General features: G+C 39.5%; 1 protein-coding gene across 2 annotated transcripts in view; it reads right to left on the reverse strand.

Moving 5' to 3' along the window:
- DOP1B (DOP1 leucine zipper like protein B) overlaps positions 1–24680 on the reverse strand; it is a 43083-nt gene that overhangs the window by 12826 nt on the left and 5577 nt on the right. The window contains exons 3-19 of one of the 2 annotated variants that reach the window (XM_065741735.1): positions 21863–22044; positions 21605–21775; positions 19611–19800; positions 18687–18785; positions 17838–17961; positions 16999–17099; positions 16299–16413; positions 13901–14021; positions 10691–10810; positions 10012–10117; positions 9383–9574; positions 8001–8682; positions 6295–6563; positions 5386–5538; positions 4299–4399; positions 3497–3687; positions 454–2053 (exon numbers count right to left, since the gene is read on the reverse strand). In XM_065741735.1, coding sequence (XP_065597807.1) covers positions 454–2053; positions 3497–3687; positions 4299–4399; positions 5386–5538; positions 6295–6563; positions 8001–8682; positions 9383–9574; positions 10012–10117; positions 10691–10810; positions 13901–14021; positions 16299–16413; positions 16999–17099; positions 17838–17961; positions 18687–18785; positions 19611–19800; positions 21605–21775; positions 21863–22044 — 4517 coding nt within the window. Of the gene's footprint in view, positions 1–453; positions 2054–3496; positions 3688–4298; positions 4400–5385; positions 5539–6294; positions 6567–8000; positions 8683–9382; positions 9575–10011; positions 10118–10690; positions 10811–13900; positions 14022–16298; positions 16414–16998; positions 17100–17837; positions 17962–18686; positions 18786–19610; positions 19801–21604; positions 21776–21862; positions 22045–24680 lie in introns of both variants that reach the window. The other variant, XM_065741734.1, reaches the window with a different exon arrangement.

The raw sequence follows: 24680 nt of genomic DNA on the forward strand, positions 1-24680 counted from the left end.
CACAGGACTCACAAACTATGCTTGGACAGCCCCATTTACCTGTCTAGATTGTTTAGAATATTATTCCCCACCTCAACTTGAATCTTTAGTGTTCCTTTTCCTGGCTCCTCTTACTTCTACAGGGTCTCTGTCTCCAATTAATTCTCTAAAATCCTGAATCTTGTCAGAACAGAGACCTTTCTTTGTACTTGGATAGCAAGCAGTACCACAGATGCTGATCGTTCTTGCTGCTGGTCCCCTTTCCTCTCTTCATCCAACTGCTGTGAGCTCTAAGTCAACAGTACTGCACCCACATCACCTAGGCTTGAGGGTCAGATGCCTTTATAGGTAGCAGGGTTTAAGGATCAAAAGATCAAACTCTGAGTTACAAAGTTACTGTACACTAGTCTGTAGTAAAAGGGACTTAAAAAAAAAAAGTTTTAGCGTAACAAATGCCAAGCTGCAGACTCTTACCTTGCAGATGTTTTCGTAGATGTCTTCACAGCTTCATTTTCGTACTGTCTGACAAGCTCATCCAGGTTTTTACAAATCTGTACAACAAATGGTGCCACAGTCCAGCCTAAAGACTTCCCAAAATAAGGCAGGGAACATGTGACTAAGCTTACCCAAGTAGGATGCATCCCATAACCATACTCTGGTTGCAAACCTCTAACAACAGCAGAGACAAATAATCCCTGTGAAGTTATTGGGTGTGGATAGACATACTGCATTGCACCAATAGCCTGCTGGAAATTAAGAGCCTGCTGCCATTCCCTGGAGAGGTCTGGCTGATTCTCCTGCTCCTCCTGAGTCTGCCCAAGGTGGTGCTCTAAGACAATCAATACTTGCAAGAGCTTCAGCAACTCAATCTGAAGCGGGTGTTCACTCCATATCTGATCATGTCCAAAATTGATTAGGCTCTCTTCAAAAAGATCTTCTTCCAGAATGTTATTAACTCCACCTACCATAAGCAGTTCATACCGTTTCTGACTTGTGTACATAGATGCAGACAAGGAAAGAAGAACAAACTCCTGAATTTTGCATCTTCCCAGCAAATTCCGTATGAATTCTACATTCTTGTTCTCTGCTGCTTTTGCCATGGTAGCCAGTTGGGTCATCATCCTAATCAGGACTTCCACACTTTTTACCTGGACGTCTCTGTTGCCAAGCACATCTCTGTGTGTAACCTTCAAGTAGCATGGATAATATGAGCGCAGAAAACTGAGACAAAGATAAGTGAGCAATTCTATTAGGAGAGAATGGGGACACATGGTTGGGGACTGAGTCTGAAGCTTGCCATAAAAACTCTGCCCTACAAGAGCTTCCTGGTGACGAGCTAAGAGATTGTAAATAAGATTCAGATGTGCAGTGGAGCTGGTATCCATGCTAGTACTAGCTACAGCTTCAACAAATTCTTTAGGGTTTGTTTTAAGCACTGCCTCCAGAACAGAAAAAGCATACAATACCCTCTTGGAATCATAGGGCTGCAAGTATAACAGCATATGTTTGAACAGAGCCTCAGCCATCTCCTGTTTTTCCTTCTGCTGCTTGCGCAACCTAGAGTTTGTAATTTCCTGGAGCTCCAAGTCCACCTCTTCATCACTTGACAGAGATTCTGATGCTTGAGTCCTTTCAGAGTCAGCACGCACAAGGTTTAGCACTACACTAGATTTGGAGCTTTCAGGAAGGAATGTGTGGTTTGTGTTCTCTTTGCCATCAGCTCCAGCACTGTCATTGTCCTCATTGCTCATTTCTTGCAGCTCCAGAGAAGGAGAAAAAGAGGATGTATTTTCACTGTCATGGCCTGTGCTGGTGTCCGCTGATTCTGTATGTTCACTATTATCCTGTTCACCATCTGCCTCATGTGAAGTTACAGGATTACAAGAGGCATCATTTTCAGACTGTTCAGTTCTTAACTCCAGCTTCTCTGGATCTTTTTCCACTTCTGCCCAAATTGCTTCCCTGTCCACAGCAGTAAACTGACTTAACGGGAGGTTTTCCTCAGAATTGCTCTCAGAGACACCAGATTCTTTCCAGGAGACCTTTTTCTTGCAAAGCCAATCATGTATATCTTCTGAAAAAAAAAAAAGAAAGAATACATAATGATTCAATACACACAACATTCTCTACATTGAGTAAATTATTGCAAGAAAAAATAAAAGATTTTAAAAAGCTATTCTGCTCTACTGTAATTAACTGTAATGAACAGAACATTAACTGTATGATGAACATTAACTGTAATGAACAGAGTTTAAGAAAAAAAGATTTTACTTTTTGAGGCAATTTTTTTGAAGTGGTAGAGCAGAACTAAGCTACTGTAAGTGCAAGACAAGAGGATCACAGCACTAAGCATGTGCTGTTATTCTTATGCTATGATGTCTGAGATGTGAAAATATTTTTTATGCATAAAATATTTGTTGAGATTGGGAAGGAAATGAGAATAAAGAGATAAAGCTTTCCTTGATTACATGCTGTGGAACAAGGAAGGAATACATTAGCTCGGTGTTTCTACAGCATCTTCTAAACAGGTCCTTTGGGATTCTATCAGTGCCTGTTATCTAATTACTTGCCTATCAAGACAGAAATACTTATATAAACATAGCTAGGCTAACAGTAGTCAGAAGGACAGGTGACTTAGAAGTTTCTTTGCAAAAAAAATACTGGACACTTCTCCGCAATATTCCTGATCTACTCCAGGGAAAAATTTTGGCTTCTTGGGCAAAACGATGCAGGCATCTCATAGCTACACTGTTCCCAGCAACCCAAACCTAAATAGGCTGCCAGCCTTCACAGGATTCTGCACTTGGAGTAAACCCTGAGTTCATACCTAGATATATCTAAGTCCTTCACAGCTCCTTCCTAGAGGTCTCTATCACACGAGCTGTTTGTTCCACATTTGCCACACGACCATATGTGGTTCACAATACTTCTCATTATAGTTCTTAAAATGATTGTCAAATTTAACTAAACAAACAAACAACAACAAAAAAAAAACAAAAAATACATTTTGATTAAAGAAAGAAATCTGATATTGAGGGTGCATGGTCCACTGGGGCAAGACTTGGCAAAGAGAGTAAGATTTGCCTGTCCATCCCACTTACTGGAACAGCTCCTGGACTGACATAGTCACCAAACTGCTCCTGGATTTCAATTGGTTGCAAACCTAGTTTTGCTCACAAAGGGATCCTGTAAACAGTGAACACACATGCAGTGTGGAACATCTAGGAATGGTGATGAGAAGTGTGGGACAAGATCCCAGAGCAAAGCAAGAAGCAATCCAAACCAACAGTGCAGGTGCAACCACCGTAACAGAAATTGTCATTAGTCCTTGAATTAGCATGACTTACTCCTGAATTCTGCTTTAGGCATCACCAGAAACACATGGATGAGGAAGAATCTACAGCACTAAGGCAAGATAACAACAGGATGCCATCACAGTTCAGAGACCATCAGCAGGTGTTCAGAAGTATGTAATGCTATGTCAACACTTACAGTTTCAGTCCAAGAACAGTTTTACCTGTTGAATTTTTCTGTTTGATGTAGTGGATGGACGTGCGTTGTGTCTTTGGATGAAGCAACAGCAGCAGGACTGGTTCAAGAATCCGTGCAACATCATTAAGTGAAAGAGCACGGATCAGCCAGCCCTGTGCTGCAGCACCAATTGCACCATCTGAACAATTGAGACTGTCCAGTACCACAAACAGAGACCTGAATGGAGAAATCAGAGCTAATAAGTACAACTGAAATCCCTAAAAAAGTTAATGCAAACAACAAAGTAGTTGCGTGGAACAGACTCAGTGCATGTTCAAGTAAGCATCAGCCAATAGCTCATCTCTGCTAGCAGCTTGATCATGCACATTTTCTTGAGTTGAGGTCAACTACACATGCATTTGTAGAAGCAAGGCCAAACATGCATTCACACTGTAGAAGAACAGCATGTTTTAAAGTTCTTTAATATATATATTTAGTAAAACTCAATAAAAACTACTGTTTTTGTTGGGGTTTTTTTGCACACTGCTTCCATTTTCTTTGAAAAAAAACCCCATAACCCAATCTAAGAGAAAAAGGTGCCTGCTATGCAGAAATTTGTCTGTAAGTTACCCTTCATATAAGAAGCAATTTCTATTTTTACAAAAGCCTTTACACCAGGATGTAAAATTGCTCTTCAGTGCACCATGCAATGAGTGCAGTCAGTCAAGGAGTCTGAAGGTCATCCTTTTGCTCATATGGCTCGACAGAACTTCCTCCCATCCCAGAAAAAAATAACAGAGCAAAGCATAATATAAACATACGTCTAAGCAAGTAGAAATGGAAAATACCTATCAAAGGACCGATTGTGAGAAGATACTCTGCTGCCTTGGATCTCTCTGGTCAGATGCCACAAGACAGAAAATCTGAACAGTGCTTCCAGCCTTGTTCCCTTTGCAAGGAAACAAGACACAGACATTATTTTTTGCAGTATTCACCTCTGAGTAAAGTTTTATTGACTTTTAAACCTCTAGCAAAACAATAGATACCGATGACCACTAATTCTTCTCAGGGATTTTGAGACCACTATTATATTTTGTAGTAGACTAAATAAAAATATCATATATCCAATGAACGCACAACCAAACCCTGACAGCCACAGAGCAAAAACCAAGCCAAACCAAACCAACAACCATCCAAACAACAAAGATGTACCAATACACCAAAAATGTAGTTCAGGATTTAAGTGTATTATATGCACTTACTCTTGGTTTGCTATTAGGGAGGTTTGAAAGTTAGATGACAAACACTGCTCTATCAAGTACTGTTTATTATTGGTTATTTTGTTTGAAAAGCTTTAAAACATTTCCAAACTTTTAAGTCTCAAAATTGCAAGTAGAAAGATACAAAAACAATGCTGGAGACCAAAGAAGGCTGTTGTAAGCACTGTTGTGCAAGACATTTCTCACAAAAAAAACATGAAGTCATTAAAGAACTGTTCTGTCATTATACCAGGTAAGTAAAGTAATTAAGAACTGGCTTAGTTTAAATACAACTTACTTAAAGTGAGAACTAAATACTAAGGCAGACACGGGGTCAACATTATGCTGGCATACACATACAAAGTCATAAAATGTTGTGTTGGACAATTGTGGGGCTTGGTCATTTTGGAAGTAATGACCAACACTGGAAGTTTTGAGACACTAGATTATTTTGGCCAAAACTAAAGATGTTCCAGCACTGACTGATACAGCTTGCATCAGGGATTAAATCTAGCAGTAGTGCCAAGGAACTACAGTGGAGTGGACAGAGAGTCTGTTGAGAGACAGAGGGACCGTGTGAGCAAAGACCATGGGACAGAAGGGAACTGGATGCAGTTTGGGAAGCACTGGAAGAACTCTACACTGATGAAAAGGCTTCAGTGAATAGAAGACCTACTTTATCATGATCCAAAAGTGCATGGCATATAATGTCTTCACAGATATTTGCTGATGGTGCCAGGCAATGCAGCCTATAGAATAGTTCCACACAGGCAATATGATGTTCTCGTGTCTCTTTGTTCAGCTGATTCCAGAGCACACAGGCAACTCTCTAGGGAACAGTAAAAACAATAAATAGAATAAAATGAATAGGCAATAATAGTGTCATTTCTTCATTGACTCCAAAGCTTTCTATTGCGTAAAAGCACTCTGTTGCTGAAAGACATTTCCAAATCTTAGTTGAGCAAAGAGTAAGAATTCAGGTCATACACTTAGACCTAAAGGAATGCAACTTTCCAACTCTGGTATTAGAGGGTAGGTAATTCAAGTAGACATGCACCAGCGTTCAGGAGAGCATTTCTGCTATTTTTTGAGTCAAAACAGATTATACTTTTCCAGCACAGGAGCTAGATGCAAAGTAATAAACAGTAAGAACTTGGAATTAACTCTTACACTGACAAATGGCTGAGATGAGGAAAGCATCTTTGAAATCAAGGCAATCAAATCGAATGTTCCCATTATTATTTACCCACTAGCACTGACTCTTACAGAAAAATGTGAGTGGTATCTATATTCTCTGAAGTATAGCGCTTGGGCTAATGAAACTCAGCCCTTCAAGTGTACCTCAGTCTCAAGAATTTGGACAACAACCAACCAGCAATTTAAAAATAACCTGTCACTTTTGAACATCATATTGTCAAGTATAAGAGTAAGGATACAATTTCTTTCAAACGCTTGTGAAAGACAAAAAAAACCCACCAGCAAACAGCTGTAAACATAGTGCTGCAAACATTCATATGGATACTATTTCCCGTCCCACCCCATCCTTGGATTTACAACTGGGCAGTAATAAAGAGAGGGTGAACACCTGGTAGAAATCTGTTTTCTCTGAGATGATCTTTAGAACTCCAGGAGCAATGGGAGGAAGTGTGACCATCTGCAGCTTTCCGAGGAAGGGATTGTGGCCAGAGACTTTGTACCGCTTCATTCGGTCTTCTATCACCAGTGCCAGTGACTGGGAATGGTTGATCACCTCCAGCAGTGTGAAGATGGACACATTCTGAACATAGCAGTCATTCACACAGCAGCACACTGTCATTAAGGACTTCAGCCACAGAGGGAAGCTGGCATCACAACCTCCTCAGGAGACAAGTGAAAAAAAGGTCTGAGTAACCTAAAGGTAATAGTCTTACCTCCAACTATTCTTCAGCCTAGCTCACAGGACCAAGAGACAAAGATGACTGCCCAGATTCAGTTGTGATGCTATCATAACATCCCTTGCTTCAGAAAATCTCTCTTCAAAGCAAAGTATACTTTTCCTGTACTTCTCCTAGCAGAAAGGATCTCAGTGACCCAACAGCAAATGAATTTCTGCTTTTTGGACTGTTTACATGCCATTAGTTTTTACAGCTGGTGTTTTTCAGCTGTCATTGTCAAAAATAGTAACAGAGGTCTGCTGATCTAAAGTGGCTCCCTGGAACAGTGCTGAGGCATATCATTCAGTAACCATACAGTACACAAGGAAGTGACAACTAACAGCATGCCAATCCACTTTGAGCCCTGATGCATGAATAGTCAGATAAGGTTTAATTAGGACTTGACCAGTCTGAAGTATGAATTCACATCTCCAGCTTTAAAGACAAAAGTTTTAACCAATATAATAAAACAAATACTCTTCCTCCTCCACATCAGACAACTTCTGATTGCATTCAGGCTACATCTTCATTACTAGAGGGTCTCTCTCCTTTTGCCTTTAAACCTTACTATTTCTGCAGGCTGTGCAGTTGAAAATTATATTAAAAATAAATTTCTATAATCCTAGGACAATATTCCAAAGAAAAACAAGTATGTTAGTAAGCCTTCTAAGTACAGCTAAATTGCTTAATCAAGTGGAAAGCACTGCAAGTATGCAAGTGTCCATGCTGAGTAGAGAGCTCACCCATTTAAATGATAAGCATATCACTACTTTCCTAAGGAAGACACCAGAAATTCATAGTGAGGTAGAGGATACAAATTTCAGTTTCCCACCTCTCTGTTTACTACAAAACAATCTTGTCAACAAGCCTTTAAGCCAGCAAATACTGCTAAACTTAGTGAAAATTCCTAGCACACAGACAGGCCCTTCAGTCATGCAAGACTGTTTTTATATGTTCTCTTAAACCAAATTCCTTTGAACTTTAAAGTTAGGAAAATGGATGTTTTGCTTCTATTATGGTTTAGAGTTCTAGTTTTCCACATAGTCCATCAGCCTCTAATGCTTCTTTTTTTAATGGACTGGTTGAAACTTATGAACCCTGCTAGAAATGCTCCAGGCCAGAAGACCTTCTCATCCCACCATCTAGAAGTTTTGTAGTAGAAGTTTTCAGTAGAACTTTCATTAAAAATGCTGGAGAAGAATTGTCCCATACTCCCAAGACACTAATTATATACTGATGTGGTAAATCTTGAATACACAGGCAACTTGCATTCAGTCCAATCAAAAAGCATTACTACTGATCACACCTCTTGCATGTAACTGAGCTCACACTGTAATGCAGAATGTAGAAGTTGTCTATGAAAGAAATCTTTTCTTACCAGGAAACTGAAACAAAGAAATATACAACTGTTCCATTTCCTCCTCTGAAAGATAGACTGGGAATGTGGTACAATCCAACAGAAGGTGACAAGCTGCAGCAAAAGCTTCCTTGCAGTCAGCTCTAAGAGGTCCCAAGACAAGCATCACTTGTTCCAAGTCCCAGTCTTCCTCCTTTTCTTTTTTATTGTCAGTGTTGTAATCAGAAGAAAGAAGGTTAGAACTCTTGCTCTTGAATGGTGACCCTCGAACTGAGAACAATTCTGAAAGCATTTGTTTAAACTGTGGTACAGTGATTTGCTTTACAATCTTTTTCTTGCTGGCACCCTCAGATATTCTGTATCCATTCTCTTTTTTCTCTTTTCCACTCAGATTGATTGCTGAGATGCTTTCACTATTTGCCTCCTGAAACTGCATCCCAAAAATGTATTTACTGGAAAACTTGGCAACCAGCTCCTGGATGCAATGCAAAGTCTTCTGAATGCTCCCCCCTTTTTTCCAGACATCATCTCTCTCAAGTGTCACAGTTGGCATTCCTAAGTGCAGAGAGAGCTCTGGGGAGGAAGCACTTAGACCAATGCCACTGTCTTCTGATTTCAGGGGAGGGAATGGAGTCTCATCCTCCTCCTGCAGCACAGACTTAGTCTCCAAGGTTACATCCCCATTTTCCTTTTTCACCGGGCTCTAAAACAGAAATGTTAATGTAATTAGTGTGACAGTATTTAGTCACTGATAAGCAGTTCAATTCAATTCTTTTAAAACGTAACAAATGTTTGTGTAGTCCTCACACTCTGACTCAAACATCCCTGTCTACAGATGCTTAGCAAATGGAAATGTTTCCTTAAATCTACTTCACTCCTGGAACTTATGTTTGACTTTTTTCAGTCAAATGCATTTATTTGTTCTACTGAAAAACTTTCAGGTTGTGCTTTTGTGACTGGTTCATACCAACTGTTTCTTTTTTGCCATCACAGACTCATGCACCCAAGTAATTTCACAATGTATTAAGCTAAACTATTCACAAAAAGCCTTATAGACCTAGCCAGCTTTAATGCTGGGCTTGATTTGTCAACTTTTATCATTATCAGTGGCATAATATCGTGTGCTTCTTCAATACTATTAAAAGCACATTTTTCTCAACACATGGGATCATAGCCACTGTTTCAGACAAGTCTTCCTCACCCTTACAAATAAACAAGTCAGAAATGGATACTCAACAGCAATTATAGACACTGAATAATCTGGAAGGGGACAAATAAAATAAGTTTTGAAAATCTATACTGATTCTGTTATCATCTACATTTACGTTTAGAGAACTAGCATTTAAAAACAAGACTTGTCGCTTACTATTTTACGTATAGATGAGTACTTGAGAAATACTTACCCCATTTCCACTTCCTGACTCAATGTCCAAATAGGAAGGAGGCATCTGCACTTTGCTAAGCACCTTGAAACATGTCTTTAAGGCATGAGTGAGTTCTGGTAAACCCAACATCTCCATGTTTTCCAGGAGAGATTGCACCATATAACTGAGCATCTGGGGAAGATACTGAGTCTGCACTTCAGAGTAGAGTTCCTAAAATAAGCAAGCATTGTTTAAAAGTTATCAGACGTGATTGTTTAACTGTGTAGTAACACTGGTTAATCATTGATAACATCAGTTTGTGAATAAACTGTACAACCCTGCTTCAGAACTATTCTTTTTCCTTCATTCTATATGATAAAAAAACATCATACCCTAAGAGTTATGACAGTCAGCCAGCTACTAAGGGACAAAGAAGTCTTATTCCTTTCACTGAATCACAGTAATTTGAAAAGGCAAACAATTTTTGCTTTACTAGGCAACAGCAAGAACAGTCATACAGAAGCCAGCATGAGAAACTATAATTTGCCAGACGTGTCATACATGCATATATGCACGCTCACTTGCTTGCTTCCATTATATATAATCTACTAATTATTTGTACTTAGGCATCTAAAGACATCTTAATAGTTAATGGCCAGTTGCCTTACCAAAGGAATCACATCAAGAAGAAACACCAATAATGTGCAGAGCTCTGAAATTGTAGGAGGCATGCTAACGTTTTCAAGACGATCTCTCATCTGTGTGGATTTCTTTCTAGCATGGAGATAAACACCATTTTAGAAACTTTTTTCCTGTCAAAATTCTTGTTAGAAGAGAACACATTCAGCAGAACAGTTCGGCCTTCTAAAATCAAAGTAAAATGGGATTTCTAATACAGCTGCTAAAAGCATTCTGTCAGTTACTACCTAAATTGCTACATGTATGTGAAATGCTCAAGTGCTTTTAATTTTTAGATAAAATCTCTATAGACTACCTCACTAAGTATAACCTTTGGTCTTACATGAAAAAAAAAAAACAGCAAAGGATACACTCGTTCTCCCAAAAAAGATAAAAGTATTTTCCCTTTTAAGCCTTTCCCAACACTAGCTGCTATTAAACTCAATCTCTTATTGTTATTGTTATTATTATTCTTTTGCATGCAATTATAATTTCTTTGCAGTTTTTAATTATTTCAGGATGTGACACGTATATCTATCTGATTCTAACATATCCTAAGGCCCTACCAGAATGTAAAATGTTTTGATAAACTTTATGATCTTACATAGAGAGCTATAATGCATCATTTGTTGAGAGGGAGCGTGCTCTATTTTTCAATAGCACAAATACCTGAAACAATCTTCAAAACATTTAGTCATGTAATCCCAAAGAAAATCTGTGCTTAAGGATGTAATCAACACATTGACTGTTTTCACAATTTCCGAAGCATTTTTATTCTCTTTGATTGCACTGTGTGGAAGGAAAAATAAAAGAAAAAAAAAGAAAAAGAGACATCAGCAAAAACTTTAAACCATGTATGTTACAGCATTAGCTGATGCACTCTAAATATTTATTTTTCCTATGAGAAATTGACTGCTTTAATTCAAGGACTAAGGAATTCTGGAATGGCTAAACTTTGAGTATCCCCCAAGATGAAAGAAATCAAACCTTAATCAACAATTAGCTCTCTATATCAAAGAGTGTTTTGACGTTGAAGAGCTTGAGGTTGAAAATGATAAAGTAGAGTCCCTATGGATAAGGATCAGGGGGATAGTCTTTAGGGGTGACATCGTGGTGGGGGTCTGTTATAGACCACCTAGTCAGGATGAAGAAATAGATGGGGTGTTCTATAAGCAACTAGTAGATGTTGCACAATGGCCAGCACTCGTTCTCATGGGGGACTTCAACTTCCCTGATATATGCTGGAAATACAATACTGCGCAGAGGAAGAAGTCCATGAGATTTCTAGAGTGTGTGGAAGATTGCTTCCTGACACAGCTGGTGCAAGAGCCTAGCAGGGGAGGTGCCTTGCTAGACCTGCTCTTCACTAACAGAGAAGGACTAGTAGGAGATGTGAAGGTTGGGGATTGTCTTGGCCAGAGTAACCATGAAATGGTGGAGTTTGCTATTCTGGGTGATGTCAAGAGGGTGACTAGCAAAACTGCTACCTTGGACTTCCGGAGGGCAGACTTTGACCTGTTCAGTACACTTGTTGCAAAGGTCTCTTGGGACTTGCTCCTGAGGGGTAAAGGGGTCCAGGAAGCCTGGATGCTCCTCAAGATGGAAATCTTAAAGGCACAGGAGCAGGCTGTCCCGGAGTCCCATAAGTTGAGACAGAGGGGAAGAAGACCAGTGTGGATGAACCGGGAACTTTTGTTGAGACTCTGGGAGAAAAAGAGAGTCTATGTCCTCTGGAAGATGGGACAGGCTACTTGGGGAGACTACAGAGAACTTGCCAAGATTTGCAGGCAGAAAATTAGAAATGCAAAAGCCCACCTTGAACTTAGACTGGCTTACTGCTGTAAAGGAGAACAGGAAATCCTTTTACAAATATATTAACAGCAAGAGAAGAACTAAGGAGAATTTCTCTCCTTCACTTGATGCGGCAGGGAATGTAACCACAGAGGACAAGGAAAAGGCTGAGGTTCTCAATGCCTTCTTCACATCTGTCTTTAATAGACAGAGCAGTTATCCTCAGGGTACTTTTCGACCTGACCTGGAAGTCCGGGACAGAGCGCATAATACACCCCCTGTAATCCAAACAGAGACAGTCAGAGACCTGCTCCTCCATCTGAACTGCCACAAGTCCATGGGACCAGATGGGATCCACCCAAGGGTGCTGAGGGAGCTGGCAGAGGTGATTGCTAAGCTGCTTTCTACCATCTATCAGCATTCCCTGGTTATCTGAAGAGGTCCCACAAGATTGGAGGCTTGCCGATGTGACTCCCATCTACAAGAAAGGCTGTAAGGAAGACCCAGGGAACTACAGGCCTGTCAGCCTGACCTCGGTATCAGGGAAAGTTATGGAGCAGATGATCTTGAGGGAGATCACACGACACGTGCATGGCAACCAGGGGATCAGACCCAGCCAGCATGGGTTCACAAAGGGCAGATCGTGCTTGTCCAACCTCATCTCCTTCTATGACTGGGTGACCAGACAGGTAGATGAGGGAAAGGCTGTTGATGTAATCTACCTGGACTTCAGCAAGGCCTTTGACACGGTCTCCCACAGTATTCTCCTGGGGAAACTGGCAGCCCATTGTGGACAGGTTCACTCTTCTCTGGGTGGAGAACTGGCTGGAGGGCCGTGCCCAGAGGGAAGTGGTTAATGGAGTTAAGTCCAGCTGGCGTCCTGTTACGAGTGGTGTCCCCCAAGGGTCAGTATTGGGGCCCATCTTGTTTAATATCTTTATTGATGACCTAGACGAGGGAATTGAGTGTACCCTCAGTAAGTTTGCAGATGACACCAAGTTGGGAGGATGTGTCAAACTGCCAGTGGGTAGGGAGCCCCTTCAGAGGGATCTGGATAGGCTGAACAGCTGGGCTGAGCTCAATGGGATGAGGTTCAATAAGACTAAGTGCTGGGTCCTGCACTTTGGCCACAATAACCCCATGCAATGCTATAGGCTTTGGGCAGAATGGCTTGAAGAATGTATAGAGAGGAAAAGGACCTGGGGGTGTTGGTTGATGCTTGGCTTAACATGAGCCGGCAGTGTGCCCAGGTGGCCAAGAAGGCCAATGGCATCCTGGCCTGTATTAGAAATAGTGTAGCCAGCAGGAGCAGGGAGGTGATCATCCCCCTGTACTCAGCTCTGGTACAGCCGCACCTCGAGTACTGTGTTCAGTTTTGGGCCCCTCACTACAAGAAGGACATTGAGGCCCTGGAGCGTGTTCAGAGAAGGGCAACAAAACTGGTGAGGGGTCTGGAGCACAAGTCTTATGAGGAGCAGCTGAGGGAGCTGGGATTGTTTAGTCTGGAGAAGAGGAGGCTCAGAGGAGACCTTATTGCACTCTACCACTTCCTGAAGGGGGGTTGTGGTAAGGAGGGGATGGGCCTCTTCTCCCTGATAACTAACGACAGGACAAGAGGGAATGGCCACAAGTTGCGCCGGGGAAGATTTAGATTAGACCTGAGGAAACATTTTTTCTCTGAAAGAGTGGTCAGGCACTGGAATGGCCTGCCTAGGGAGGTGGTTGAGGCACCATCCCTAGCGCTGTTCAAGAAGCGTTTAGATGAGGTGCTAAGGGATTTGATTTAGTAGTTGGGTAGGGATGGTGATAGGAGGATGGTTGGACTAGATGATCTTGTAGGTCCTTTTCAACCTTATGAACCTATGAACCTGTGAACACTAATGATAAGCTGTGTTCTTCAATTTCCTCTCCTAATCAAAGAAATCAAGCATATATGTAGAAAATGCTAGGGAAGACATAAGAAATCTAGTATGTTATATAGGATGCTTAGCTTTTAAAAGCTAAATTCACTTTATCAGTTTAGTTTCTATTAACATGGCTTAATATATATGATACCATTTCAGTTTATAATTGAAAACTTAATTGTACCTTGCAAGTACGTTGCCACTTTGATTGTAGCTAAGTTTGAGATCAGAACCAAGCGCATCCTTGCAGTAGGAATAAAAGGCTCTAATAACTTCAAGGAAGAGGTCCCCAACAACCTGAGGCCCTACAAAATAAGAAAAAAATAAATCCTGCAGCAGTATTAAAGTAATTGCTAGGTAGTTTAGTTACATGTTTGTATAAACTTAAGTGTAATGATTTAAAAGAAACAACATGAGTTTTGAAGTATGAAGAAAACAATTATGTAGCTTTTTAATACATCAAATATTAGGAAACATCTCAGTTAATTTTAACTACTTACAGGGATTTTTTTTTTTACATTTAATTTTAGTTAAATACTCACTGTGTTTCCTTTTTAGGAACTTTTAAAGTGGAACTCGGACCATTGCACAGGATCGTACATTCCATTAAGACATTTCAGTAAGGCATATATACTGCAGTCATTGTAAGTGGGTAAAAGCATACCACAAACCTGCAGCTCACATGCCAAAAATAATCACCATATCTACAACTATAAGGAAAACGAGCAAATTTCCCAATACACATTCGCTGTAGTAGACATGATTAAATTTTGAGGAACAAAATCTGGGAAATAACTGTACCTGCAAAGGCTCAAATGCAGAAATGTAACATGCATTTTTTACACAGTTTTAAGAAGAATCCACAAGTTGGGCATGTGCTGTCATGTGCACCTGAATTTCATGGGTCAGCACACCTTTGTCTTATGTAAAATTGTGCATAAAGGTGAACAACTAACATGAACAGAGTATATAAAGCATTCCAATGAGTGTTTCTACAGGAAAAAAAAAGAAAGCTACATAATTAAGTAGTATAAAAGGTCAAAGATTCTTGTTATTTTATTTTGCCTTTTTTTAAGTTCTATTGCTAAGGTCATTCGAAAAGGAAGTGAAAGTTATACAGGTTTAAGGCTCAAGAAGTTATAATTTGTATGCCGATTGAAATAGAAAGAGTAAACCATATCATACAGCTCAGCTAAATAATCCTTATTTGTCATTCAGATTTACAGTGACTGTCAGCAAAACAAAACATACAGTAGGACAGTATCTGCCATCTACTTTCTAAATTAGATTATAAATTACTTGACAGCCTCTCTTAAGGTAGCATTCATTTAATAGGAAAGTAATACAGAATTTTCATTTTTCCTGGCAATGTTTTGATAATACTTTAACAAGAGATATGCTTAAAAAAACTTTCCTAAATCATGAAAAAGGATAATCTTAATGCACAGAAACCTATCAATCAAGAGTTTAGTCTCAGCATACGAGTTTTATTTGTGGTATAGACTACAGGCTTAGTCAACGGTAACATTTTTATCAAGAGTAACACCTAGGATGCTGAGGAATACAGTCAGTCATTAAGACTACACTGACTTCTAAAACTTGCCTGTTGACCTCTCATGTCCATCAGATTCACGAAATATAATTTCAAAGACTTATCTCCATGTGGTTCTTATAAGAATGCTATGAAATCCTAAATTCTGTCAAGTCCCTTAAGATTATTATTTTTTAATGTATTAAGAACTTGACCTTTGAAGGGCACTCTGGCTGGGTCTCAGTCTTGCCAAGCTGGGAAATTCATGTAGACAACAGCACAGGCATGTGACAAGGAAGTGGAGGAAATTCTTCACAACCCAGTCATGGGGCCTCAGACTATAGCTCCCACATCAGCAGCAGGTCAGCACAAGCACACAGTGCCTCTGAAAGAGGAACCTCCATCTCCCAAACCCAGAGCAGACTATTTCCACCTGGAGCAGCTGCAGGTGAATGGTACTGCTCATTTTGGCAGCAGCAGCACTGCAAACTAGCTGCCTGGAGAACTAAACAGTCTGGGAAAACAACGCAGTCTTTAGAGCGATGCAGGTCTATGGAAAGGCCTGCAAACAGCCAAACAGTAGAAACAAACCCAGGAAAAAACAGTACTGGCAGTTTTTCCGATAGAAGTCTTATAAGACAGAAAGTAGGGATGTCTGACGTCAAACCTGACAGTCTAATCTACAATAAATGAATAGAGCAGAATACTGAAGCTAGGATAGCAGTGGTTCTTTTGAATTGGACTCTCAGACTGAAGATCTGGGCACAGCAGAGGCTGTCCTTATGATACCTACAGGCTGCAGTGCACTGCATCCAGTGCAGTGCTCTGCAGAAAAGCCAGAGATAACCTGGAGGGTGCTTGCTTTCAAGAACAGTTTTTAACCAGTTCTAAGGCAAGGAAAACAGTCCCCCTGGACAGTAATGCACAAAACACATGCCTTCAGAATTCAGAACGATGCAGGGCATTGTCCTGAGTCCTACTTCCAAAGCTGATGAACAAGAAGCCAAAACGGTTTTAACACAGTCACATCAGAAGTGACAAGTATCGTTACCTATTTCAGGTTTATCAAGAAGACTGATAAGGATGCGGAAAGGTTTCAAATAAGCTTGATGCTGTTCCTCTGTATCCGAATCAGAGAGTTTCTGATGTAAAATTTCAGCCAAACTCTAGTAAAAAGAAAGAATCAAAATGTTAAATCTAGAAGAGAGACTTCTATTTTATTAAGAGTTGATCATCAAAGGCCAGGCTGAACGGGGCTTTAAGCAACCTGGCCTAGAGGGAGGTGTTCCTGCCTACAGCAGTGGAGTGGGAACCAGAAGATCTTAAAGGTCCCTTCCAACCCAAACCATTCTGTGATTCTACAGTTTCTAAGTTTTGTTTTGTGTAGTACCAATGACAATCGAACTCCAATTTTCCACCTAGGATGGACAAATCAATAACATCATCTTATCATGCACACTCATAAGTTGATCTTATTCAGGGAAGCATTTTTAATAATTCATGTATTTCATCAAAAGATGCTACCATTTAGTTTCCATTAGATCCCATTTGTATTTGTAAGCACGTATAACACTGGGACAAATACAGCACAGAAGGCTTTCGGATCAAAGAATATAAAGTCACCAAAGGGATGCTATATTTAGGGATATAAAGCTCTGAAGGACAAATGAAGTGACACAGTGAACCACAGACACAGTTTTATAATCCTTTTAAATTTTAGCACAAACTATCTGTATAGAATGAATACCAACCTCAACTAAAAGATCTCTAGAGTATTTTCCAAAAAAATAAACAGCGTGGTCTTCAGAAGTTGTTGACTCTGGAGCAAAAGTACCCCCTTTAATATCAGAGCCTACAAGACAAACAGAAGCATTACAAATACAGAAAAATGCTACATTACAGAGCACTACGCAAGCTACAGAGAACTACACACACTTTGTTTACAAAGGTATTGAAACTACACTGCATTTTTTTATCTTTGTAGTTTTAACACTTGAAACTAACTCACAAGGTGCCCAAGGACAGCTCTGCAACACAGTTTGAGACATCCAGGTATACTATACTGAACTTCAAACCAAGGTCAGGTCCAGATGTGGGGTTGTCAGAACCAGGCTTCATGCCATTACATAAGTGCAGCTCTTATCCTATCACTTTCAGTCTCCTCTGGCACTTAAAAAGAGGCAGACTGGGAGAAGCCACAGCTCATTTATAGCTCCTTCCTTGACTGTTAAGCCTACACAGGAATCTTTAATAGTCCATTACTTCCAGAAGAGCAAGGTTAAAATGGCACTCTGTTCCTTTCAGATCACTGAACCATTTTAGGGGGAACTGTGAAGGGGATCAGAAATAACTCATTAAATATTCTGTGATTCAGGACAGTGAAATGAATTCAACCTCTGAAGAGGAAACCTGTTTAATAAAAATCAAGCATTCATTTGACAAACAGGTACTTCACAAATGGAAGGAGGATAACTTTTTATTTAATCACTGTTCGTCAGCAGCTGAAAAAGCTTATTATATTTTTTAAGCACTGAAGCAGTTTTCTCCTGCTTACTCAGAACATTGAATATCACTGTATATTTTAACATACCTAGCAACCATGCATATAATCTTCTATTGAGTGACATGTCTCTCCTCAACAATGTCTGTGTAGCAGCTGACAGAATATAGACTAAATCAGTCCTGTGCAGTAGAATAGCATTTTCATTGTAGTCCTAGGACAAAAAAGACACCTTAGTTGATCAAACACTGAAACAAGTCAAACTGGTAATGAGGGTTTTGTGTTTGTTTTAAAACTGGTAATATCAGTGTTCTGAACAACAACAACAAAGTGATAATGAACCATTAATGACAAAGTATTTTGTTTACTAAAAATTTCATGAAAGAGATCCTGACATATTGTGTGATTATTTTCCTATTTATAGCATGGAGCCACAGTTAAGCTAATAACACTGAAGACTTCGTCGTGTTACATTTTAAGACTTACAATTATTTGAAATACTGACTACACAATGAGGTAAGCTGGGAAATGATGGGGGACAGCTAATGTTTCAAGAATTATTTGTTTTACTAGTTGTAACAGAAGTTATCTTGGTTTAGTGCAGACAATTCCAAATGCTGTATATTTTTCTCTGTGCAGCTTCCCAGGCCTGAACACTTTGAGCACACTCTAGATATTCACATATATTCACAGATATCCTCAACATTCACCATCAAAGCACAGCTTCATTTGAAGCGTTCTGATGATGTAAAAACTGAGTTAGCTGAATGGAGTCTGACTACATTTACAAAGGAATAAGAAACTACAACATCTGTTTATTGGTTTTGAAGGTACAAAGTTCAGACACTTGGTGATAATAGAGGTGGCAGCTGGACTGGTTTCCAAGTAACTACGTCCCTGCACAAAGTGCATGTGACAGTACTAAAGTAGTCCTCTTACCAAAGCTGTATCAAATGGAAAGAAGAAAAGAATCACTTCGAGAGTGTTTCTTTGCACAAGCACATTTGAATCCAGTACTGATACACACAAAGACTTTATCTGTGAAACAACAAGAAAGCACAATGGTGTTTTACTTCATGATCATACCTAAAATACAATCACGAGGAAAAAGAGAAAAACTAAACTTGATTAAATGCAAACAATATTATTTTATGTGAGAGGATAATTATTCACCCATTTACTTTCCCTCCAAAAAGAGCCACACCAAAGGTTTTGCAGAATACTGTTAAAATATTGTTAAAACTTACAAAATATTTGGTTTTGTAGCAATACAGAATGTCACAACACGGTACTGCTAACTATCAGACAGAAAGCGAAGCCTAACAAAATGCAGATGTTAAGTACTTAAGCTGGCTTTACAGTTAATCCATCACTTCAACATCAATTACTACCTACTGACATTTTCTATTTTATTGAAAAAATAAGAAGACATATTTCAGAATAGTCTTCTCGGATTGTAAACAGCTGAGAAATCCACATTAAAAATGGTATATAAGGTATTCAGAGTTGTAATATAAGGTGTAGTTCAGAACAGGTAGAGATAAGTCGTGACATTTATCTCTCGAGTCAGTCTTCTAAGGCTGTATGCACTACTGAGCACCAAAAAGTGCAGAAAATCCAGAAGATTTGTATTATGCAGACTAAACAAAATACGTGCAATAGATTCTCTGGTACATTTCAGGTTAAGATGTTCCCATGAAGAAATTGCCTAATAATGCAATTCTGAAGTACAGACCTTTCAGCCTCTCTTCTTCTCGCTCTTAGCAGCATGGCATTTTAATCCACTACAGAGGAGATACAGCTTGCTAGCATGCTGCCATTACAGTAGGTAAGACTGTTCCACAAGAAACATAATGAACTTACTGTAAGCTTATAATCGGTGCCGAGCATGTACTTCTGCTGTTTTCCAGATAGTTCTCTGTTGATATGACTGACAACAAAAAGAGAAGCAGGCAGCCTAATGGACGGGCTGACCAGAACACTGCCCCAGAGTGCTCCATAGAAAACTTCCTGGCCCATTAATAAGGAGAGCTTCACAAGCAAAGCATCTGTTCTGTAAGAAAGTATATCTGACATGAGAAAACAGAGTTCTGTTCCTATAGTTTTATACCATGAAAAGGCAACTATATGCAGTGAGTACTGTAGGTCACAAAATGTATTTTTCTCCCTCTTCTGCATTGTCCCTTCCCACAGAAAGATGGTGAGCATCTGATTGCACAAAACCAACCAACCAAACAAAAGAAAGGCAATCAAACAACAAAAACAGAACAAACAGTGACAACAAAATCAACAATCAAGCAACCTTCAGTCCTTTGTCACTGCACACACTCACTGAAATGAAGTTTCTCTGCATACTCTGGGAACTTCTCCTGTAGTTGTCTGCTAATGCTAAGCTCTGACCAAACTACTGAAGTACCTCTAATTCCTAAATATTGACTATAAGATGTGCCTGATGTTGAAATGGAAATACTTTAAGCTTATGGCAGACTAAAAGCTGACTTCATCAGTCTGAGTATTGGAAGATATCCCATATATTGATGCTTAAAAATCAACAAGCTCAATTTTTAAGTCTTGAAGGAACAAAAACATGAGAGAAAATAACAGTTACTGCTGAGCTCCTACAAGCTCTCACATAACAGTTTTGGTAACTGAAGTAAAACCATTACACAAATGGGTGCTGAACTGCTCTACTTAGCACACTCCCTGATGCTGACTTTATCATACCAAATGTCATTGTCATTACTGTCAGTGGCACCAGGGAACAAATAAGACAACTCTTCCACAATACATGTTGAAAGGGTTGCCACTTGCTTCTGCTTTCAGAAACTGAGGGTAAGTATCTGGTATAGAGAGACAGGAATGAAGACAGAATTCAGCTGCTCTCTTATGTTACAGTATTTAAATAGAATTTCGTCACAGAGCAGCAGTTTGGGAAGTCAGGTCAATTATTCAGGAATTTGGAATAGCACTTAAAAATGCTTTTTCATTCTCTTCTTTCAACATATTAATTTTTAGCCCTCCTTTTTCTCTTCTCCCTTCCTCCTCACGGGATGAAAATAGATGGGGAAAGGTTTTTTCTACTTCAAAGCTATTTATTGAAACTCTCAGGGAGTCATTGTTCTTCCATCAAGCCGTTTAACAAGCTTTCCCTTTCCACAGATAGCCTTCAGAAATTTCTTCATAATTCCCTAAGAAAGCAAAATACTGTATATTAGTTCTAAATTAATATTAGTTAGTAAATAGTGTATTAGTATTAGTTAGTAAATAGAGTAGCCAGCAGGAGCAGGGAGGTGATCATCCCCCTGTACTCAGCTCTGGTGCGGCCGCACCTCGAGTACTGTGTTCAGTTTTGGGCCCCTCACTACAAGAAGGACATTGAGGCCCTGGAGCGTGTTCAGAGAAGGGCAACAAAACTGGGGAGGGGTCTGGAGCACAAGTCTTATGAGGAGCGGCTGAGGGAGCTGGGATTGTTTAGTCTGGAGAAGAGGAGGCTCAGAGGAGACCTTATTGCACTCTACCACTTCCTGAAGGGGGGTTGTGGTGAGGAGGGGGTGGGCCTCTTCTCCCTGATAAATAATGACAGGACGAGAGGGAATGGCCACAAGTTGCGCCGGGGAAGATTTAGATTAGACCTGAGGAAACATTTTTTCTCTGAAAGAGTGGTCAGGCACTGGAATGGCCTGCCTAGGGAGGTGGTTGAGGCACCATCCCTAGCGCTGTTCAAGAAGCGTTTAGATGAGGTGCTAAGGGATTTTATTTAGTAGTTCAGTGGGTAGGGATGGTGATAGGAGGATGGTTGGACTAGATGATCTCGTAGGTCCTTTCCAACCTAATGAACCTATGAACCTAGTTCTCACCTGTCATAGATTTCTGATCCTTCTTCCAATCCAGGCAGCAGTCCAATTACAAAGGCTTGAAGACCAGGCAGGAGGGACTTTTGGAGAGGAAGAAAGTATTTCTCATATAAACCAAGAAGAACGGGCCTCACTGACATTGCTGCATTTGCCAGCAAAGGAAACAAACCAGAGCTGAAAAAAAAAAAAAAAAAAAAAAAAAAGAAAATATACTAATTACAGTAGACTGTGAAGTGTGTAAGCTTTTAAAGAGAAGTTTACCTGTACAAGAATAAGTCCTTGGCAAGCCATTTTGTCCCAATTATTTTAAAGATTATTTCATAGGTTTCCAGTGCCTTTAAATGTACTCCACTAGGAAGTGCTGGATGCAAACACTGAGATAATCTTTTACTGATGATCAGACGTCTTGGCAACAGAGAATACTTCAGGTTACTCTGAAGAGCCTGAGGAAGAAAACAGGTTAAAATGAGTATCTGTAATGTGAAATATGGTTTATAATATGACTGTATTTCACATGTTTCCTACTAGCAAACAGAACTAAATAACACATTCAAGCTTTTTATCTCATAAACGCAGATGATTTCACTTAAACTGTACAATTCTGCAATAGTTTTCATATGAAATCAATCATTAACAGCCTAGGAAAGTCTGGTCTTGCTTTCCATAGAGACTGGAAATGGAAGTTAAATGAGGGAACAAAGACAGGGCACTCATATCCTATCTCCAAGGGAAGTGGGGAAGCAACAAGAGAAGAGTCTCAGCTTTTATGGACATGGAATAATGTAAGAACTAAATAACTATCTTTCCTTATAAATTAGCATTTCAGTTATAGCTGAAATAAACAAATAATCCTCCCACCAAAGTAGGCATGTAAAATCTCTGAAGTTACTTGTAAACCTGCATGGCTATATTAAGTTTTAGTAACTATAGCCACTGTACGGATGAGTAAGTGAAAGATCCTCAGGATGGGAAACAACAAACTATTGCACATAGGCTAATGCTCAGAAAGAGTGAACTGCATTTGGAAGCATCCTCTTTTCATTAAAACATATGAGCGTTTCAGCAGAACGAATAAGTATGTTTCTAAAATTAAAGAGGTTGCAAGTAAATGCCACTTTGGCTTTTCATCACTGTCTGTTAACAAACACAAACAAGTGGTTTACTGCAGGTTGACTTTTGGGATGTTTTCACGTTGAGACAGATTATTGACTTTCCCAAAGGCTAAGTCTTGATTTTATCCTATGTAACCTTTTTTAAAGCTGTATGTTATTCTATTATGCCTGAAAAAAAAAAAAGTTTGAAAGTGCAGCAGGCAAATGAACTAACTCATGCTTGCCCAGTTCCAAGAAAACGATCACAGCATTCACTTCAATGCAGAATCTTGAATACACACATCAGCATTCAGGAGAAGAGACAAAACTCATCTTATTTCAAAGGTGTGTGCAACGTATTATTTAAGACTTCACATTAGGGGGCCATGAGAAGTTAAAATCTACTAACTGCATTATTTCTCCCATTTGCTGCCCTGCCTAAGCTGAGACTAGCTGTTAGTGAAGAGTTTCTATAAAAAAAATTAACTCTACATAAAAAAGGCTGTGAGTTCCTAAAAACAGTAAACAGAAATGTCGCATTACTCTGAAATGCATACAGCACAAATGCTACTCGGAGCCTTTCCTTTCTTCCCTCCCCCATGACGCAATTTGCATTTTCATAGGTATTAAAAACTAGAATTAAAAAGTATAGCATAATTTCACACATGAAACTCTTAATGGGTCACACTTGCAAAATTAGCTTTTATGTCTGAGATAGAAGAAAATATATTTAACACGTTGTCGTCTTGTATCAACTTTGAGGACTGTTTGAAAGCTGGACTTTGAAACATTCTGCTTATATTGGTCGGTATATATTTGCCCACACCTTCTGTAAATATCTAAGAAGATGACTACAAAAAATTACACCAGTGGTAAACATTTTCTCATGGAGTTTAAGATCAAACAAATACCATCTTAATCTGCTGAAATCTTAACTAGGTAGAAAACAGCAGGTGGACAACTGCCCTCACAGGCTTGGGAACTGACATTTCTTGTGAGCTTAATTTGACATTCTTCAGTTACACATGGACTGAAGCCCACACTGATCTACATTTTCTCCTTTTCTCCAGTCTTTCATGGGATCAGTTACGAAAGCAGAAGAGTTAGATTATACACATAAAACATTTTCTAATGCATACGGATGCTTATAGCTTCTTTGAACACAAGCTATAAAGGGCAGAAGAAAAGCCCATCTAGGTTTTATAGTGTATACATGTGGCTTTATAGTGTATACACGTGGCTGAAAACACAAAGCAAACACAGGCACACATGCAGGAATATTTCTATTTCCACAGTTAGTAGTTTAAGAAAGTCTACACTGCTTTATAGCACCACCAGAGATCATTATCAATTAATCTAGACATTAACAGAGCAAGCAAATCAAGTAAACATTTCTATTCACATAAACAGAATTCAAGAACAAAAAAATGCAGCATGTATATTCAACCAGGAAATCTTGTATCTCTTAGAGTCAGTAGTGGTTGGGAGGAGCAAGGGACAAGGCCAGCCTATGATTTTCCACTGATTCATTTTCCAGAGAAGTTTGAAAGGAATTCTGAACAGAGCTTCCATGAAATCTGGCTTCCATGAAAACAGCACCATGAAGTTCAAAGCCAGTAATGAGGAAACTGTAAACTGGGAACTGAAGTAATATCAAAAGAAAAAGGAAGAGCCGTATCACCAGTTCTGCACATCACATTTGAGCACTGGGTGTGGTGAAGTTCCATAAAGCCATTAGAAGGCAGGGCTTCCCTTCTTGGAGATATGCTTGTATTCAGCAGAAGGCAAGTGATGCCTGTGTTTGTAACTCAGCAAACAGCTGTCATAAAGACATGGCAGTCACAGTTCTCACACAAACTAACTGGCATAATTAAGGGCTCTGCTCACAGTCAGAAAAATCTTTTTTCTCTCTGCTCAAAAACGCATTCCTGCATTAAATGTTACTGCTGAAATAAACACCAGCTGTGCAGCAGCAATGACTTTTGTGG

Source organism: Cyrtonyx montezumae, unplaced genomic scaffold (assembly GCF_038088225.1).
Source record: "Cyrtonyx montezumae isolate F1298 unplaced genomic scaffold, pur_monq_1.0 scaffold_3, whole genome shotgun sequence".
NCBI lineage: Eukaryota > Metazoa > Chordata > Aves > Galliformes > Odontophoridae > Cyrtonyx > Cyrtonyx montezumae.